The sequence below is a fragment of the Rhinatrema bivittatum genome, chromosome 19 (genome assembly GCF_901001135.1).
Source record: "Rhinatrema bivittatum chromosome 19, aRhiBiv1.1, whole genome shotgun sequence".
NCBI lineage: Eukaryota > Metazoa > Chordata > Amphibia > Gymnophiona > Rhinatrematidae > Rhinatrema > Rhinatrema bivittatum.
In genome coordinates this window covers 35190495-35211856 of record NC_042633.1, presented here as the reverse complement: position 1 = coordinate 35211856, position 21362 = coordinate 35190495, and the positions used below count along the sequence as shown (strand labels likewise).

General features: G+C 50.4%; 1 protein-coding gene across 1 annotated transcript in view; it reads right to left on the bottom strand.

Annotated features, from left to right (window-relative positions):
* COL11A2 (collagen type XI alpha 2 chain) overlaps positions 1 to 21362 on the bottom strand; it is a 75937-nt gene that overhangs the window by 54055 nt on the left and 520 nt on the right. Inside the window, exons 2-3 of the mRNA XM_029584518.1 lie at positions 770 to 937; positions 351 to 561 (exon numbers count right to left, since the gene is read on the bottom strand). Of these exons, the coding sequence (XP_029440378.1) occupies positions 351 to 561; positions 770 to 937 (379 nt within the window). The remainder of the gene's footprint in view (positions 1 to 350; positions 562 to 769; positions 938 to 21362) is intronic.

The window sequence follows — 21362 nt, the reverse complement described above, 5'->3', positions numbered from 1 at the left end:
AACCCCATAAATCCAGCGGTTGAAAACAACTCCCCGCTAGCCAACTAAATCTGTGCAGGCAAAATCACTGCCAGTTCAAAAAAAAGACCAAGGCATACCCTTCCAATTTAGCGGGTTAGCAGGATATTGAAGCACCAACCGGTTAAATTGTAGCCGACAGCTCCATCCCTATAAGTGGCTGCCCTGAATCCAACCTCATGAGTTTTATGCGCGTAACCTTGTCCGCTCTGCTGCTGCTGATTGTGGACCTCTCGGCCAACAAGAGGCAGCGCCAGAGCGCCAGGAAATGACAGGCGGTAAGAGAGAGAGAGGATGCAGAGAGAGAGAGAGAGAGAATGGATGGTACTCACTTGCCGTCGGCGAGGTTGATGCCTCTGAACAGTGGGTAATCCTCGGGGGCCGGCTTCCCGGCCTGGTCCTCGTACAGGAAGATGGGGGAGCGCCCCAGCTCTACGCCGAGCTGCTGGACCCCGTGCTCATTGTAGAGGGACAGGAGGAAAGCTTGGGTGCCAGCCTTGGCCTTCACCAGGGTCATGATGGAGAAATCTTCTGGGAATTTGCCTGCTCCGTGAGAAAAGAATGCGCACATGAATTGGGTTCTTGGAGAGACGGGGCTGGAAAAGAGTCCTAGGGCGGGTTCATCTACAAAGGAATCTCAATGATTGTTTGTTTGCCCAATCAGACAATTGTACCTAGACGAGATCTCTGGATCCCTTGCCCTTCAGCAAAGGACCTGTCTGTTGACCCCCCCCCCCCTTCCCCACAGTACCTGGGAAGAGCTGCTTGCTGGGGGCGCTGATCTGCGCTGGCTTGGATATCCTGTAGGCCACGTCGGCACCGGCTCCGGACCGCCTGCTGGGGCAGAACCCCGTGGTCTTTTTCACCCCTTCCGGTTGTGTGTGTAACTGTAGCACCCTGAGTACGTCCACGGGTTCAGCTGTGAGGGGTGGGGAGGGCATAGAGGAAGAGAAGAATTGAGGAGAGGGCAGGGCATCTCTCATCTGCACACAGACAGGCATACACAGGGAGACAAAGCAGATCTGTGTTCTACGTTCTATTTTCTGTGCTCTGTGTTCTATGTTCTATTTTCTGTGCTCTATGTTCTGTGTTCTACGTTCTATTTTCTGTGCTCTGTGTTCTACATTCTATGTTCAGTGTTCTACGTTCTATTTTCTCTGTTCTGTGACATATTTTCTATGCTTTATGATACATGAAGGTTCTGTAGAACAGAATTGTCGTTGGTGCTGTGTTGATGTCAGAAGGCCTATACACAGGAGGGCACAACAAGGCAGCACGGCTCATCCACTGGAAAACACTAAATAAAATAACATGACAATAAATGAAATAACATGACAAAACGCCGGCATCACGACCCTGAGAGAAGTGCAGGCAATGAAGAAGTTGTGATCACCAGCGACATTTCCCTTTCAGTCGATAAAGAGCTCGATGCATGTAAACCGAGCAGAGTGGTAGCGGAGGAAAAAAAAAAAATCCACAAGAACGGGACCTGCTGAACAGAAGTGTCGGTGCCAAGCGACTGTTCCGTACAGCGTATGGAGAGAGAGAGAGAGAAGATCGGAGAGCAAGGAAACGTGGCAGAAAGATACAGAAATAATCCCAGTTGTTTCGGCACCACCAGCCTGATTAAAAAAGAACCTCCACGCGCACCTTCACACGTTACCCCCCTACAACACTACTTGCACCCTTGTGAGCTGCAGGAGGCGGCTCTCTTCGGCACGATGCAGAGGCCCCCCAGCAGTAAATCTGAGAGGTTGAGGTCACACTCAGCATACCCTGGCTTACGAACGAGGCTCATTCCTGTCATGGTATGTGGAGAATGAACCCATTTGGAAGAAGGATAACATTACAGTCCCACTAAAAGCAGAGAAGCGTGGGAGTGGCGGTTCTTGTAGACCTGGCCGTCTCTACCCGACCAGCGTGAAACTTGGCAGTGGCAGCTACTACACCACACTCTCAAATCACACCAAAGCACTACATCGACCTTCCTTCCCCCTCGTTTTGCCTGTGGTAGGAGGTCACAGACAGACAGATAGCGGGACGCAGTCTTTCCAAAAGGTGTTCTTGCTACACGTCATGCAAGAACGCCTAAAAGCTACTTCATGAGAAACGGGGGGGATCCCTGCAGAGAAATTTCACACTAGCACTTCATGTCATGCCCGCAGAACAGAGAAGCAGACTCTGAACAAATGTAGAATAAGTGATCCCAAATTAGAAACCAATTCATGCAGACAAAAACTGAACTGGAAGCTCCAAGAAACTGGACTCCCTGTGCACTGCAACAGCGGAGAAATAGAAACAGGAATGCAAAATACAAAGAGATGCACATGTGATTCCCACTGTAAGTTCTCCTGTGAGGGATCTGGGTATGCTCAAGGAAGGCACGACCTTGAACATCCTTGTGCCACGTCTAAGGGAAGATCGCCGGCGATGCGCTCAGCAAATTCAGGGAGCTCTCAAACGCTCAGCACAGATTTGTGAGAACCGTGTACACTTCCAGTGGGCCTGCGGAGCAGCCCCTACCTAATCTGCCCTGCAAATAAAAGTCAGACCAGTTTTGGATCCACAGTTTTGGCGTTGTCAGCCTTTATTCTGGGTCTTGACTGAAGTAAAATCATGCTGCCTAGCCTTGCCGATTTTCAAAAATTAAAAAAAAAAACCCAGCTCTCCTGGGCACACTGCCTTTCAGACCCCAGCCCACGGATCTCGGACCAGCCGCTACTTCTGAAAGAACAGGGAAGGAGGAAGGGAGCGCAGCGGGGGGAGGGGGGGGGGAGTGGTGGTGTTTGCCAGGGCACCTGCTGCTGGTTCATAGGGCTTCCTGGAACTGGCCGGGTCAGCCCAAATTCCAGCTGGCTGTCCACCCCGGCGCTGCCGCACGGAGCTGTCAGCCGCCATCCCCTGCACCAGCTGACCGACCGCAGACCATTCAGGGCCTTCCCCCTGATCGCCAGTTACGCAAAGATTTCCCATCAGAGGAGGAGAGCGAGAGGCACCCCCTGATTCTGGGGGGAAGGAGGAGAGACTGCAGCCAGAGCTGCAAAATGTGTCATATCCTGAACCGTGATCTGACCCGGGAATCGTTCTCGTTACTGCCCTCTCTGTCCTTTGTAACTTTTTTTTTACACCATTAAATACTTTTTCTTCCTACGTGGGACGGGCAGAAGTGAGGGAGAAAGCCAGAGATCAGCATCAGCGAGGAAGTTTGTGGGCACCTCATCCTCATCTTTCTCTTATTCCTTTTCTCTGTCTTATATTTTTTTTTTTAAACACCTTGTTACCTCGGCCACGGATGTACAGATTGTGACGGCATGAAAGTTTCTTGAATTGGAGAGAGAGAGAGAGACACACACACACACAGACAGCGAGGGAGACACTTGGGCGGCAAATATCTCATCTGTCCACGGAGACAGGGAGAAAGACAGAGGCGCATAGGAGGAGAGGAGCAGGCACCTCCTCATCCACACTGAGCCAGAAGCAGGAAGAGAAGGGCTGCCAGAAGCGGAGAACTCTGTTCCAGACGATGTCTCACCAGCGGTCGGTAACCCACACACTCCCCGACCACTGCCCCCTGAGTGTGTCTCTAGCTGCGCACACTCCATCATGGAAGGAGAGGGGGTGACAGGTGTTATTGCGCTTACAGCCTGGGTCTGGGGAAGCCATCAGGGTTAGGTGGGTGGACTCCGCAGCTCCCACACTCCCCCCCCCCCCCCCCCCGCCAACTGCATCTCTGCAGACCACCCAGGGGCCAGAGAAATCAGAACAAAAACACCGAGCAAAGTCTGTTTCTCCATGAAAGGAGACAGCCTGAGAGAGCAGCGTTTGCCAAGACACCTGACCCTGGAATGGGAGATGTCTGGATCAGTTGAATTCAACAATGGATAAAAAGTAACATAAAAGGAAAACCTGCAAAAACAAATAACATTGGAAAGATGGAAAGTGCACATCCAGCTATCAGCAGCAGCATGTGATGACAGAGAGTGAGGGAAGGGAGGTGGAAGCAAAGGCTGTGGAGAGGGGAGGTAGGAGAGGTGGAGGTGAAAAAGAGAGGCTGTGGAGAGAGGGAGGGAGGGAATGAAGTAACTTGGGAAGGAGAGGGTGTGATAAAGAAGGGAGGTGAGATTGTGGAGGAACATCTGCTCAGCGGCCACCAGATGGTGCCATTGTTCCATGGATGGACAAGGACCTGATGCCTCCTGTAGAAAAGTTTAGGAGACCTTGTTTTCCAGATGTCAGGCAGGACAGGAGGTTAGGTGGAAAGCTCCATTACAATGGTGTCTCTGCTCATGCCGCTCCAATAAAAGCTATCACGGACCGCAGACAGTCCAAGAGCGATAGAGCTTGGCAGAGCGCTACAGACTGTGAGGGGAAAACCTGAACTGGTTTAAAAAAATACAGGAAACCAGCTCACATCTTCCCTGTTTTTCTTTCTTCAAAACTTCTATTAAAAAATACATATTTCTATGTCTCTATATATAAACCTGGAGTCCTGTGACACAAAAGGAAAGAAACACTGCCAGGTGATGTAATAGCTGGGATCAGAGCAGCAGAGCAGGAAGAACCATAAGGCAGCCCTGGAGAGCCTCCAGACTCAAAGACCAGAGAATGGAGACCGAGGCTTAAAATCAATGCCACAGGACAAATTGCAGTCTTCAAAGAACCTCAGGGACAGATTTAGGATTTTGCCACCCCTGGGCGTTTTTTGGTGCTTTCACCGCAAGAGGGCTGCTCCCTGCATGAATGAGCTGGAAGCCAGCCTGCTGCCCTGAAATGTTTTATCACTTAGGGTACGGGGCATAGCAGGCGACCTGTTGACCAAGTCCAGGGCTGGTCAGGCCGAAGCCATTCGTGCACCCAGAATGAAGCCAGCCTCCACGGGGGGGTGGGGGTGGGGGTGGCAGAAGCGCGACCCGGGGCTTCAGGGAAAGACGCTTAACTTGGTTGCCAGGCTTAACTTGGTTCAGCCCGGCAACGCACTGCTGTGGCATGCACGCGGCCGATGGGATGGGCTGTGCCCGAGCAGCTCAGGCACCTGGGAGCCGCGCCTCGGCGGCAGCAAAGGGAGCGTGTCCCATCATGGCCAGGCCACGGGCAACGAGAGGAATAGGGCTGGGCCTGCAGATTCCCTGCGGCCCCAGCTGGTGCAGCCGAGGCCCAGATCACCAGCTCCGGATTCCACAGAGCGGTGACACCCAGCGGAATAACTGGCATCTCTGAAACACTAAAGAAAAAAAATAAATAAATTGCAAAACACAGACCAACTCTCAAAAACACAAGGCAGCGAGGGGTAGGAGTAGTGAAAACCGAGAAAGGGCACAGCGTGGGACCAGGGTGACGGCCAAGCAATTGGAAATGTCACATTAAGAGAGCGATTTTGAAAACCATACACCCAAGTAAATAGCAATTTACCTGAGCAACGTGCTTGGTCTCCTCTGCCTGCCTTAAATTACATACATGGGGTGGTAAAGGCGAGGACGGTATCGGAATTCAAAAGAGCACGGGACAAGCACAGAGGATCTCCAAGGGACAGGAAGGGGCTAGAAAGCTGAGCAGGAGGTGTGGACGGGCGGACTGGATGGGCCCGTACATTTTTTATCTGCCCTCGTGCTTTCAGCCGAGTTAAAAAGAGCCGGGGGCGTGTTAATGTGTAAAACAGCGCATGCACACACACACGCGGGATCTTCAAATGTGCGCACTCAATTTAACCCCTCCCCCGTACTCCGCCATCTGCACAAAGGTGCACGGCAGAAGCTTTTAGTGCAGGTAGTTTGCAGCCACTAATTCTGAAAGGGAACTGGCGCGCTCGCGTGCATTGTAAGTAGCAGGGGCTATTCAAAGTTACCCCCTATAAATCCACTGGTACTTTCCATGGCACGGCACAGCACGGCATACCATAACTCTGCTATCACCTTCCATGGCACGCTACACCATAAAGACATTCCCTGTGCTTGCAGCCCTCCTCAGACCTGCTCACCCCACTAATACACTCACTGTCTTTCCCCCTCACAGGCTCACTCATTAACACACACACACACGCGCACACAAATGCAGCTGGTCACTCACAATTCCTCACTCATTCACAATCTCACAGACTCACACATTAACACGCACACATGCAGCTGGTCACTCACAATTCCTCACTCATTCACAATCTCACAGACTCACGCCTTAACACGCACACATGCAGCTAGTCACTCACAATTCCTCACTCATTCACAATCTCAAAGACTCACGCATTAACATGCACACATGCAGCTGGTCATTCACAATTCCTCACTCATTCACAATCTCAAAGACTCACGCATTAACACGCACACATGCAGCTGGTCACTCACAATTCCTCACTCATTCACAATCTCAAAGACTCACGCATTAACACGCACACATGCAGCTGGTCACTCACAATTCCTCACTCATTCACAATCTCAAAGACTCACGCATTAACATGCACACATGCAGCTGGTCATTCACAATTCCTCACTCATTCACAATCTCACAGACTCACGCCTTAACACGCACACATGCAGCTGGTCACTCACAATTCCTCACTCATTCACAATCTCAAAGACTCACGCATTAACACGCACACATGCAGCTGGTCATTCACAATTCCTCACTCATTCACAATCTCAAAGACTCACGCATTAACATGCACACATGCAGCTGGTCACTCACAATTCCTCACTCATTCACAATCTCAAAGACTCACGCATTAACACGCACACATGCAGCTGGTCACTCACAATTCCTCACTCATTCACAGTCTCACAGACTCACGCATTAACATGCACACATGCAGCTGGTCACTCACAATTCCTCACTCATTCACAATCTCAAAGACTCACGCATTAACACGCACACATGCAGCTGGTCATTCACAATTCCTCACTCATTCACAATCTCAGAGACTCACGCATTAACACGCACACATGCAGCTGGTCACTCACAATTCCTCACTCATTCACAGTCTCACAGACTCGCGCATTAACACACACACATGCAGCTGGTCACTCACAATTCCTCCCTCATTCACAGTCTCACAGACTCACGCATTAACATGCACACATGCAGCTGGTCACTCACAATTCCAAAGTCATTCACAATCTCACAGACTCATGCATTAACACACACACACACACACAAATGCAGCTGGTCGCTCACAACTCCACACTCATTCACAATCTCACAGACTCACGCATTAACATGCACACATGCAGCTGGTCACTCACAATTCCTCACTCATTCACAATCTCACAGACTCACGCATTAACACGCACACATGCAGCTGGTCACTAACAATTCCAAAGTCATTCACAATCTCACAGACTCATGCATTAACACACACACACACACACACACACACACACACAAATGCAGCTGGTCGCTCACAATTCCACACTCATTCACAATCTCACAGACTCGCGCATTAGCACGCACTCGTGCAGCTGGTCACTAACAATTCCTCCCTCATTCACAGTCTCACAGACTCACGCATTAACATGCACACATGCAGCTGGTCACTCACAATTCCTCCCTCATTCACAGTCTCACAGACTCACGCATTAACACGCACACATGCAGCTGGTCACTCACAATTCCAAAGTCATTCACAATCTCACAGACTCATGCATTAACACACACACACACACACACACAAATGCAGCTGGTCGCTCACAACTCCACACTCATTCACAATCTCACAGACTCACGCATTAACATGCACACATGCAGCTGGTCACTCACAATTCCTCACTCATTCACAATCTCACAGACTCACGCATTAACACGCACACATGCAGCTGGTCACTAACAATTCCAAAGTCATTCACAATCTCACAGACTCATGCATTAACACACACACACACACACACACACACACACACACACACAAATGCAGCTGGTCGCTCACAACTCCACACTCATTCACAATCTCACAGACTCGCGCATTAACACGCACTCGTGCAGCTGGTCACTCTCTAGACCTTGTCCTCTTCCAGTCTGCTTTCATTTCCCTGTCTCCTCTTTGGCCTTCGTGTGCTCTCAGTCCCCGCAGTGACTCCACCCCTCTCTTCCCACCAAGGCCTCTCATGTGAGAAGGGGGGCGGAGTCACTGCAGGGAATGCGAGCACATGGAGGGCTCACAGGTCCCATGCTTCCTTACGTCTCGCTGCTAAGGAAAGCTGAGTGGGACGTATCTGCGATCTAGGGGAGGGCATGAGCCACCTTCTGCAGGATTGCCAGCGCTTACATTGCTGGTTTTAAGTTCTTGTCAGGCCCCGTGCTCAGTTAAATCTCACTTCCGTCGCTTTTTCCTAGGTGCCAGTGCTAGGGAGAGCTGAGGTAAAGGGACCTGGGAGCAGCTGAGGTCCGGCACAGATAAAGGTCCAAGACAGCGAGCACAGAGGAGAGAAGATACAAGAGTTGAGGTCCAGGGAAGGTAAGGAGGAAGTGACTGTTTTTGGGTTTTTTTTGTTAGGTGTAGAGTTGGCAACCCTGCTGGGGGAGCGGGAGGGGAAGAGGGACAGTAAGTTGTGGGGGAGAGACGTTCTGTGGGGAGGGAGGAGAGTGCCTGGCAGTTAAAAAAAAAAAACATTGAAAATTTGGCGACTCTAAGTGGAAGTATTGAGGGACAGAGCAGACTAGGGAAGAAAGATGGTGATGGAGAAAGAAGTCGTGAGGAAGGGTGGGGCCAGGGAGAGAGAGAGGGGAGGAGGGGATGCAGAGAAAGACTCCCATTTACTATTCAGTCCCTTGGAAAAACAGATCCTGAACCCGCCCAGCACAAGGCTGTGAAAGGCAAACAGCCCGGTGTGCCCAGAAAGCTTCCTTACACAGGCTAACAGACAGTGAGGCATTCATGTGCCGAGGGAGGCAGGGGATCCCCAGCCTGCAGATTGGAAGCAGATGAGGGAGAGCGAGAGAGACACAGCGAGCAGCAGCAGCCGTGCCTCGTCGCAGGCCCCTGGCACTCCCTGCCTACTTGCAGGGACCTTTCCAATGGCGCACCCTCAGCACACCCAAAGGTGTCGCCGAAGCCAGAGCTGGTGCCAAAAGGGCTTACGCTGGTGGATGGCAAACTGGCACATCTCTGTGCGTTTTTCTTGTAGTTATCAATCATGCGGGCGCTCTGCGTGCTGTACTTATTCTATTCAAGGAAGGAAGATTTAGCTCCCTGGAGTCAGGGTGGAGGCTGGGGGTTGGGGGTAGGAGCACAAATGTGACATCTACCGTGCAGACCCAGGATATTCTAGGAAAGGAGCCAAGGACTGTCAGTGCCACAGTTGGACTAGGCAGGAAGGGGAGAAGGTTAAAAATGATAGAAATGGGGGGGGGGGGGGGGGGGGGGGATGGGAAGGATTCTGGGCAGCCCAGTAGAAGCCCAGCGGAGCAGGAGGAAAAACTACAGGGGACGGCACGAGTGGGGAGGCGGGGACGTGTGGAAACTGGAGGACGCTTTGGGCAGTCGGATATGGAGGAAGGTGAGAGAAACAGGAGGCGATGAGGTGGGGAACGCAGACTGAAGTGATGGAGATGATAAAATAAAAACTAAAAACAGGACATAAAAAAAAAAAAATTGCAGCGAAATGGAGAGAAACGGGCTGAGGGCCTAAAGGGATGGAGGCCTTTGAGAGAGGCGGAGGCCTGCAGTAATCCACCCCTGCCGCGCTCTCTCGGCCTGGATGCTGCGGAGGGAGGTCTGTTTCTAGCTGGCAGCCACCCCAGGCTACGAGCACGCCGGGCACTGCCATCGCTTTCCGCCGCGCCTCGCCCTCAGCACGTGTGGATTTTTTTTCCTCTCACTTTGTAAAGCAAATTAAATATAAATCTCCCCGAGTTTCCTGCAGATTCGGCACCTTTACCCATCTGTCTTCGACATCAAATGACCGTCAGGTACTGTGAATATAGAGAGGGACTCGTAGCAGTTCAGGAAGGACCCTGCATTGTTCATTTTACCGGGGGGAGTTTCCTCCTGCTTTGCACCTTCCAGCCGTGTCAGAACCAGGGCTGGGGGTCTGGTGCCACGATCCCTCATTTGCCACTACTCAGGAATTTCCAACACCCCCCCCCCCACCTCTGTTTTTATATTCCCTCCCCAGCGCATCTAGTTTGGTCACTGCTGGGGGGGGGGGGGGGAGGAGGAGGGAGGGGGCCTGCCCCAGGGCTCCTCCTTCCAGAATCCTGCAATGACAGGTTCTGAATCGGGCCATGGGGTGTCACCCCCTTAAGCATTGACCACGACTCACTCTCCCCTGCCTGGGGCTGTGAATGCTGCCTCTGTCTGCACCATCTCCAGCCCTGGCTCCGGCCGACCCAGGGATCAGAGGATTGGACATCGAACTGGGGACCTTCTGCATGGCGATGTGCAGCACTTAGCATCTGAGCAGCCAACCGGGCTCCTATCTATCTATCTATCTATCTTTCTATCTATCTTTCTATCTTCCTATCTATCTATCTTCCTATCTATCTATCTATCTTTCTATCTATCTATCTATCTTTCTATCTATCTATCTATCTTTCTTTCTATCTATCTATCTATCTATCTTTCTATCTATCTATCTATCTTTCCTATCTATCTTTCTATCTATCTATCTATCTATCTTCCTATCTATCTATCTATCTATCTTCCTATCTATCTTTCTTTCTATCTATCTATCTATCTATCTTCCTATCTATCTTTCTATCTATCTATCTATCTTCCTATCTATCTATCTATCTATCTATCTATCTTCCTATCTATCTATCTATCTTCCTATCTATCTATCTTCTATCTATCTATCTATCTTCTATCTATCTATCTATCTTTCTATCTATCTATCTATCTTTCTTTCTATCTATCTATCTTCCTATCTATCTTTCTATCTATCTATCTATCTTCCTATCTATCTATCTATCTTTCTATCTATCTATCTATCTTCCTATCTATCTTTCTTTCTATCTATCTATCTATCTTCCTATCTATCTTTCTTTCTATCTATCTATCTATCTATCTTCCTATCTATCTTTCTTTCTATCTATCTATCTATCTTCCTATCTATCTTTCTATCTATCTATCTATCTTCCTATCTATCTTTCTTTCTATCTATCTATCTATCTTCCTATCTATCTATCTATCTATCTATCTATCTTCCTATCTATCTTTCTTTCTATCTATCTATCTATCTATCTATCTTCCTATCTATCTTTCTTTCTATCTATCTATCTATCTTCCTATCTATTCTTTCTTTCTATCTATCTTATCTATCTATCTTCCTATCTATCTTTCTATCTATCTATCTATCTTCCTATCTATCTATCTATCTTTCTATCTATCTATCTATCTTCCTATCTATCTTTCTTTCTATCTATCTATCTATCTATCTTCCTATCTATCTTTCTATCTATCTATCTTCCTATCTATCTATCTATCTATCTTTCTATCTATCTATCTATCTTCCTATCTATCTTTCTTTCTATCTATCTATCTATCTTCCTATCTATCTTTCTATCTATCTTCCTATCTATCTATCTATCTTTCTATCTATCTATCTTCCTATCTATCTTTCTTTCTATCTATCTATCTATCTTCCTATCTATCTTTCTTTCTATCTATCTATCTTCCTATCTATCTTTCTATCTATCTATCTATCTTCCTATCTATCTATCTATCTATCTATCTTCCTATCTATCTTTCTTTCTATCTATCTATCTATCTATCTTCCTATCTATCTTTCTTTCTATCTATCTATCTATCTATCTTCCTATCTATCTTCCTATCTATCTTCCTATCTATCTATCTATCTATCTTTCTTTCTATCTATCTATCTTTCTTTCTATCTATTTATATTTTTTTTAATTCTTATCGGTTTTTTTTTAAATTGCTAATACATACTTTTTTTAAGCAGGGAGATTAATCTTCCTGCTTTGACAATGATCATAAGATTGAGGTGTCCCCAAAAGGGGGAGTCAGGTGATGGGGCATTAATCTCTCTATATCATACAAGATTTCAATCATAGCCAAAATGCCAAGAAAGGCTCATCCTTGTCTCATGGCTAAGAACCTACACATTGGATCTTAGCCAAAGGATGACTATTGTTACATGACTGTGGTACACTATGACTTTTTTTTTTTTTTAAACAGGTTTAATCCTCCAGCTTTAGGAATGTTTTGTTTCATCGCTGCATCTCCAGTGAGGTAGTGCGGCAAGCCCCTCCCCCTTCCCCGTATTGCACAGATTCGCAATCTCGGTCGAGAGGCCAAGAAGGAACTATCCTTAGCTCATAGCTCAGACCCTTGCACTTGAATCTCAACCAAAAAAAAAAAAAAAGAGGCCAAGAGCGAAAATCTGGTTCCTTTGATGGGATCGCGTTGGCCCCTGTTCTAAGCATCCATCACATCCCCCCCAAGCCCATAAAAACAGAAAAGAGACTGGCTTTGCACTAACTTGATCTGGCCGAGACTGGCTCATTATTAAACACCAGACTTATTTATTGACAGTAAATTTATATTAGGCCCAATTACCAGCACATCTGTTCTAGGCGAATTACAATATACAAAAACAGACCAAAAAATAAAAACAAAACAATACAAATAACACAACAAAATAAACAAAACAAAGCTAAAATAATAAAAAAAAAAAACAGTGATAAAAAAAAGCTTCTTTAAATAAATGGGTCTTTAAAAATTTTTGAAAGTCCAACATGTGACATAACTGGAAAGGCAAACTATTCCAAAGTGAAGGCTCAACTTGCAAAAAGGTGCGATGGCTAGTCTTCTGAAGACGCGCTGCCTTTGCGTCTGGAATAGCTAACAACTGTTGACTGACAGGGCATAAAGTACGAGAAGGGCAATAGTTCACCATTAATTCCTCTGAATAAACAGGACCCTCCCCATGCAAAACCCGGTACACTAAAGTCGGGATCTTGAACTTTTACTTTCTGCTCCATCAGGAGCCAACGTAGAATTGGCAAAACAGAGGGAGATATGCTCGGGAGGGGGCAGCCAAACACCAGCCCAGCAGCAGCATTCAATATGACGTGCAAAGCCTGCACGTAACATTTAGGCAGACCAATATAAAGAGCATTGCAATAGTCAACTGTAGATAACCAAATGCCCGAACAACTGATTTACAATCGCTCTTATCAAGGAAAAAACTTCAAATGTCGTAACTTGCGAAGTTGAAAAAAAAAATCCCCGTTTTCACCTCAATACACAAGTTGGGGCATGAAACCAAAAAATCGATTCTATCCCAACTCTTGTAGTAGAATTGAGCTGAGTCAGAGAATACAGTATTCAAACCTTCCAAAGGTAGGACGCTTACAGGAGAATGAGCGATCAACGGAAGCCCTGTTTTAGCAACAATTAATAATTTGAAACCATTGCTCCTCATCCAGCTATTCACAATCAGGATGATTTTGCTAATTTGACAGTGTCTTCCAGTGAGTTGGTAAGGGGGAACAAAAGTTGTATGCCATCAGTGTAAATTCAAAAGGGAATCCATCCCCCCACCCCCAGATTTTCTAGTTGACGACAAAAGTGGGAGCAGATACTCCCAAGCCAAAGATGATTTTTCCCACTCTAGCCCCACCGCATCGCCGCAACTACACCCTTAACACCTTATCTCCGTTATCCTCTGCAATCAAAGGTGGCAGAGACGCCTGGTAAAACAACAACTGCTGGGATGTTTTCTGATCCAGTTGACAAATACGCCACGGACACCAGCAAGGTCTCGATGCTGGTGATCGTGGCAAAACCCAAACTGAAAACCTCTTAAGGATATTATTGTTGTCTTCCAAAAAAAAAAAAAAATCTGTCAGTTGACTCAAGCACCTTTTCCAAAAGCCCAGGAAGCTTTCTCCAAGCTTTCTTGGCTCGCCGCCTCTCCCACTTCTTGTGAACCGGAGTGGCATTGAACCAAGGAAGACAAGGACGCATTAAAGGAAGTCCAAGAGTCTTCATTGGAGCAACCTTGTCAATTACAGTGATCAATAGTCAGATTTCGCCATGTCGGTCGGTCTCCCCACGGGATCGACGCACTAAACAGGGCGAGGCTGTTGGCGGGGGCAGTAAATTTTTTTAAACAGCCGCGCGAGAGTACTAGTGCACACACGAGTATGCCGACTCGCTCGCATGTGCGCGCAGTTTTATATGGACGCCCACATGTGCACGTAAATGCCGACCCTACCGCATAAAGTGGGGGAATTTTGCTAGGTATGTGCGCCAACGCGATAGCCCCAATTTGCCCTATTAACAGATTGGGCTTCCTAAACCCCCCCCCCCCCCATTAATTTGCTTCCCTTTTACCTTTTTCACCCCGACTGTTAAAACCCTGCTCACTCGTTTAGTTTCTTTTAATTTTTATACTTACTCGCCGTCCGTAGCTGAGGTGAAGTTACGCGATAGGGGAACCCCGGCTCGCATCTGTGCGCGTAAATACGCGCAGATTTCAAGTTCACTTCCCGGAACGCCCGTGTCCCGCCCATGCCCCACCCAGTCCACGCCCATGCCCCATCCCCCCCTTTTTTTTAGCTGTTTGGTTTGTGCGCATACCCGCGCGCTTTTTAAAATCCGCGCCAGCCCGAGGCGCGCGCGCACGCATCTCCCGGCTCTGGCACGCGCCGAGTTCTATTAAATTTCACCTAATTGGCACGAATCTAAGAGACAAAAGGAAGTGATCTCGGCGGTCGCCCAGGGCGCTGCAGGCGGGCAGGGCGCCCTAGTGCAGCAGGTTTTTTTTAAATCCAACGAGGCAGGAGAGGCTGCGCGGAGGAGCTGGCCTGGGTGAAGGGAGGTCGGTAGGTAGGTAAGGCTGTCTGCGGTGGGAATGAGTGAGCTTAGGGTGGCTGGACACCCTTCCACCGGCCCCCGCGCATGGCAAAGGTTAATGGAGACCCATCCAGCACTGCCCCCCCCCCCCCCCCCCCCCAGGATTATGTCCCCAGCTGCCGGATGCAGAAGCCTGACCACTAGTAGATATCGTTTCGTGTTTGTCGGGTTTTTTTTTGGGGGGGGGGGGTTTCCTTCGGTCTTCGTCATTGGCTTTCTGCCATTTTGGAAAGATGAGCATGCAAGTTCTCATACTTAATTCAGCACTCGGTCCCCTTTCCCCTCCCACCCCCAGCACGTCTCACTACCAAGCTACCCAAAAAAAATTCGCTAGTCCCCCTGTCCTTAAAATTCCCGTAATTTCCTGAAGCCCTTGAAATATCCGAATGTCTCCGTGAACGTCCTCCCTTTCTCGTCTTTCCTCCAGCGAGGGGGGGGGGGGGTGGTAACCCGCGTGGTGCGGCAGGTGGCTGCCGTGGATGGACCGCACGGTTCCCTCTTCTGTTTCTCGTTCACACACACACCCCCGGTTTGCGTTTTGAGAGCCCCTGGTGAAGGTATGGCCCTCCGGCGCAGAAGCTCCAGGCGAGGCCTGGGCAAGGCACACGTAAGCCGGCGGCATTTCTGCGCACGGCTTACACGGATTAGGAGACGCGAGCCCTGGGGCCCAGGACTCCGCTGCTCCCCGATGGCCTCCGTCAGCACAGGACGGAGCGCGTCTCACCTGAGAGAAGTAACAGTAAACCTCTGTAAGCCACCCCGGGGGGGGGGGGGGGGGTGTGTATCTCCTACAGATTTACCAATGTACCGGGGTGAAAAGCTGAATTCAAGGAGCTGCGTTTCAGAGAGGGGGTTTTTTTTTGTTGTTGTTTTTTTTAAGCCGTGCGTTTATCTAATGACAGCGTTTTTGGTTTATTACTGATGGCAGAATAGCAGTGCGGAGGTGGTGAGCAGAGGTGTCTTGCTCAAGGGTCTGCACAAGCCGTTCTGTGCCCCTTCCACGGAGATGAGCTTTGCTGCTGCTGCCACCGCCACGTCTGCAGAGGACATCCCGCGGTTATTTTTAGGATCCCCCGCTTCACTGACATATTTATGCTGCACGGTAACCACAAGGGCTGGCAGAAGGGACCCAGGGACTCAGTGGGCACTGCAAGAAAGGAAGCTTTCATTCACACTGCAGATTCTGGGGACGTGTCTCATCCAGGTAGCGAGCGAGCCCTCCTGCTCTCTCTCTCTCTGCCCTTGAGTCTTCATTCAGTTATTCCACCACGGTTCCTCCCACGAGTTTCCATTCCCACCCTTGCTCAAAGTGACTGGAGTTTTCATTTCTCTATTCCACCATAATGACTCCCACTTTCCACCTCTGTTCCTTGACTCTGTATTCCAAAAATCATCAGAAGTAGGATAATTTCCTTTCCCTCCCCCAGTGTCTTCCATCTGCTGGATCGTCTCCTTCTCACTTCTTCTCCTCTGTTGTTGCACAATCCACCCTTATTAGCAAATGAAACCCGGCATCACCACAAAAAAGCGGGTCAGCTTCAGTCCCCCAGGTCCTTCTGCATTTCTCAAACCCCCCCCCCTTATCCACATGAACTCTTCACCGCTTGCCAACATCACACACAGGATCGACTTCCATCGCCTTGTGACTCGGAGGTGGGGAAACTCCGGTCCTCGTGGGCAGGCAGGGTTTTCAGGACATCCCTAACGAATGCAGACGAAACGGACGTGCATGCCATCGAGAGACCGTGCGTGCTGATCCGTCTCACGCATGCTCATCAGGGACAGCCTGGGAAAAAAACCCATGTGCTCTGCGGCCCCCGGAGACCGGGATGTCCTCCTCCCCCAGTCTCTAACCCAAGCCCATCAATCCAAGCATCACCTCCCTTTTATTCAACAGCTTTACGCCACAAAATGAATGGCTTCATATTTGCTCGTCTAAATCCATCCCTCGCTTGCTCGGCTGTATTAACAAGGCTCCCAGGCTCCCACCCTCTCATTAGGTGGAAACAGACCTGGTTTTCGAACAGGGCCATCCTGCAGGCCACGGAATGGAATTGCTTAGGCAGGACCTAACTCTTCACAGCACGGGCTGGGCAGCCGTGGAAAGGGCTCTAAGCACCACCCGCGTGACCCAAGCTAACTCCAGGTCATCGCAACCTGCCCATCCACTCCTGGTTGACTCTTTCCTATTCCCTAATGCATCGCAGAGGACGAACCCGCGCAAGGTGGAGGAACGAGGAGGAGAAGCAGGACCGGGCGTGGGCCCTCGGGGCCCACAGGAAGCTCACAGCTGTCGGCGCGGGACAGAGGGGCCCCGCCTACTCCCCCTCCCGAAAAGAGCGAGGGCGGGAAGAATGCAGGCGCCAAAGCAGAAAGCAGAGCCAAGCAGAGAACGCGAGCGGCCAATGACCTTGATGTTCGCCAAATATATCAAAGCAGTCTTCTTCTTTCAGTCTCGCCGGGACTGCTGGAGAAGCGACGGGAAATTCCTCCAGCAATTGACCAACCTGATGAATTGCCATGGATACCCAACTTTCCACATAAAAAAATGACCCCATGCTCCTTCTCTCTACAGTCACCCCGCCCTCCCTGGCCCCTGTAAGCTCTTTTCCATTTCCTCCGCAGGGGCTGCTCCGAACCCTGATGGCGATGGCGGCGGCCGGAGTAGCTCCATCGCCAAGGTGCCAGCCAGCGTGCGCTCCTTCCCAGGCTCCACCTCCTCTGTGGAAGCCAGGTGGGGGGGGGGGGGGGGGGGGGGAGGAAGCAGGGCCGCCGTGGGATTTGGGGGTGCGGGGGGGGGGGGGGGGGGTGTAGGGCTGCCATCCGGATCCGGATTTTCGGGACAAGGTTTTACCCCACTGCCTGCTGTTTCTTTTTTAAACCCCCACCCAGGCTAGAGAGACAAGTGGCCGGCGGTGGGCCACCCTTTCGCCCGGCGCAAGGCTCTATGCCTCCTCCGCCCGTTTCGGTTCACGCCCCCCTATAACCCCCTTTTCTGGATGCTGGAAGGGAGAACACGCCGAAATCTTGAAGTCCCTTGGCCTGCGCGCGCTGAAGACAATCGCGCCCACGCTTCGTCCGTGCTGCTGGAGCCCTCTCCTCTCTCCCTCCGGCCTTCCCTGCTTGGGGGGGGGGGGGGGGATCTGACGGGTGCAGGGGGGGGGGAGGGGTGTCTGCCTCCCACCAAAGGCCTCTCTCATCAAAGATCGATCCCCCATCTCCGCTGTCCCTGTTTTCTGTCCGGTTATCTTGTAAAGGAGAAATAGATGTGTTTTCTTTGGGGGAAGTGTGCGTGTGTGTGTGCATGTGTGTGGGTGTGTGTGTGTGTGTGGGTGAGGGAGGATGCACGATTTATCCCACAGATACAGATCACCCCCCCCAAACCGTATCCTTTCTGTCCGCCAGTCCTTGCCAGATACAGGAGGGGGAGGGGGGGGAGAGGAGAGAGGGAGGGTGGGCTTGATGGGAAAGAAAGAGACCCTCAGAGAAACAGGTAGGGGGAAAGGGGATGGAGGGGAGCCAGGGTTAGGATAGGGGTCACAGGGAGGGGCGGATGGGTGCAGAAGAGGACAGGAGAAAAGGCTGTAAGGGCAGTCCCTCTGGAGCGCTGCACAGCTCTAGCACACAGTTTGCTTTATAAAGGGGGCGCATCCGGCTGAGTAAAGTTTCTCTTTCTCAAGTGCCAAAGTTTTAACATTTTTATGAAAAGTTAATGCATTCTGCCTCAGACGGCATTTCTTATTTTTTTTTTTTCCTCCTCCTGCAGCTTTTTTTTTTTTTTCCCAAGTTTATGAAAAGTTTTCTTTGTCTGGAGGATGAAAAACTGGTAAGAGTAGGAAAGAAAAAAAAAAAAAGAGAGAGAGAGAGCCGGAGCGGCGTGGCTGATGAGTGCCGAGCCCAGGATGGAGTGTGCAGATGTGCGGCAGTCATTAAAGGTTTCCTGCCCTGCCCTGCCCTCCCCCAGAGGGGCAAGGGAGGGGGGGGGGGGAAGGGGACTGTATGTGAACCATTCACTGAGAGCTGGAAGGCTCCATCCTTCCCAAAAAAAAAAAGGAGAGCAGGTCCAGACAGGGACAAGGCTAGGAAAGGCTCTTGGGGACTAGTCCAGGCCGGGACACAGAGGGCTTAGCCCCCTGGCCCCCCCCCCCCCCAGGTAGTCTGCAGCAGGGAAGCGTGGAAGGGGGCCGAGCCTGTGGCTCCAGTGGCAAGGGAAGAGGGGTGAGTGTCCTGCATGAAATGCAAGCCCACGGAAAGCAGGACGTTTGTTTTTGAAAACTTGGCTGCGAGGTTGCAGGTAGTCTAGTGGTCCGAGGGGGCCGGCGGCTGGTGGAGCCGGGGCTCGGATCCTGCTGAGATTCCTTCTGACCTTGGGCCGAGTCAGGTACAACTTAGTTACCGATTCCACAAAAAAAAAAAAGAATCTGGCCCTTAGAATGTAAGCCCTCTGGGACAGGGACCTGCATTGTACTGGCCTTGAGCTTGGGTTGGGAAAAGACGAGCAACCAGATCCCAAATACCTTCTGCGCTTTGCAACTAAGGCACTGAGGGGGAAATCTGGCAAGCGTTAGAGCGGGGGGGGGGGGGGGGGAGAGAGACACATCCAGGAAGAACTCATCCTGTTTTCAGGCAGCGATAAGGGTCTTCTGCCTGGAAGAGAGAGAGTTTAGATGTTTTGACTGCCTGAGCCCAACTGAGATGAGTCATTCACTGTGACATTTTATTAAAGGGCTCCCAAGCCCCAGAGATCTCCCACCCCCCCCCCTCCATGCAAAGGAGATGGTGAATTCAAAACTATCATCCCCTGGCAAAGTTAATTCAACAGACCATATTTGTGCAATCCCAACAGTTGGAAATGCTGCTTTTAACGTTTTATTTCCCGGCTTGGAGGGAAGGAGGATGGGAGGAGGATGGGAGGTGGGGGTGGTGTGTGTGTGTGTGAGGGGGGTGCTTTGAGATATTGGAAGCAGTTGCCAAAATATCAGGGAGAGAGGGGGGCTAAAGATAGCCCGGGAAGGGTTCCCAAAGAGGAATGCGTTTGACACTTGCTTCCTAAAACCAAAATAAATATCCAGTGTCCCTCTCTTGCATCTGACAGCCCCAGTCCACCCCCCAGCCCCTGCGGGACACACACAGAGCCTTCTGTAAGCAGAGCCCTGTGTGTGCTTCAGTTATCCCAGTGGCAGGGCTGTCCTCGCAAGTCAAAGCGGATATGGGGTGACAGGTGAAGGCGGTGGGGCCGGACTGGAATGTAAATAATCATTCCACACCCCCCCCCCCCCCCCCCCCCCCGCAGCCACCCAGGTCCTGGGATGGGGAGAGAGAGGAACCAGGAGGCCAACTATACAGAGGTGAGCTAGCAAAAAATTATTTGACGTTCCCCTGGGGATTCCATGCTGGGGCATTTGCAAATGAAATGCATCTGGTCCATCGATGGTACTGGATCCCCCCTCTCTACCCCCTCAGCTTCAGGGGCACCCAGGCCCGACTTGCAACCCAAATGGAGGAAAAGGACCATTGGTGCTTCCTGCAGCATCTGCAAGGCCACAGCCTGAGCTCCGACAAACATACCTGGACCTGGTCATGCTCGGTGGGACGGGAGGGTGATAGGAGGGGGTGGAGAGATCAGGTGGAAGGGGGGAGGAGTTGGCATTGGGTTTGCATTTGGGAATTTTCTGTGCACGGAAAGAAGGCGCATCTCAGCTGGACATGCCAGGATGGGGCCCACTTTGGTGTTTGTCTACAATGTCACTTAACGTTTTATCCTTGGCTACCAACCCCTCTGCCAGCACATCCTTTCCTATAAGTAGGCCCCCTCCCCACTTTTCTGGATGGTATCAGCTGCAAACTGTGCACGCCCTGTGCTACAGACAGACCCCCCCCCCCCTCACAACACATCTCCCCATTTCTGGCTGCTTCTAAATCCCGTCTGCCTCTGACTCTCTGCAGCAGCTCCTGGATAGCCCGGTACACGCACTGATCTTTCAAATCATAGAGCCCATGACAGCTCCCCAGACCTAGCCCAGTTAGCATTTATATAGCCCCGACGTGCGCTTCGCAGTCAGGACATTTCGGAAGTACAGGTAGAGTCGGGACCCCTGTCAGCGGCAGAGCCGGGATTCAAACCCAGTTACAGCCTCTCGGGGCTGCCGGCAGGAGCTCACGCCTCTACCAGTTATATTCCCACTCTCTTTTGCATGACAGTTAAGCCTTATTTAAAAAACCATGTATTCCCCCATTCCAAACTTATGGCAATTTAAGTCTTTGAGGATGGCCCCTATTGCTGTGCTGCATTCTGCTGTAAAATTTGTATTATTTCCACCCCTAATAACAATCTAAACCTTCCCCTGCCCTGTACAACCGCTATGTCCCCGCAGCCCCCAATCTCTGTACCGCTGGTCAGCGTACCCCCCCCCCTCCATAAATGCCTTCTTGCTGACAATAGCCCCCTCCTTCAGTACCCCCAGTCAGTGCCCCCCTTACTGACAGTGCTCCCACCTCAGTACCCTCTCCCCACCCGTCAGCGTCTCCTCCCTGAGTGCCC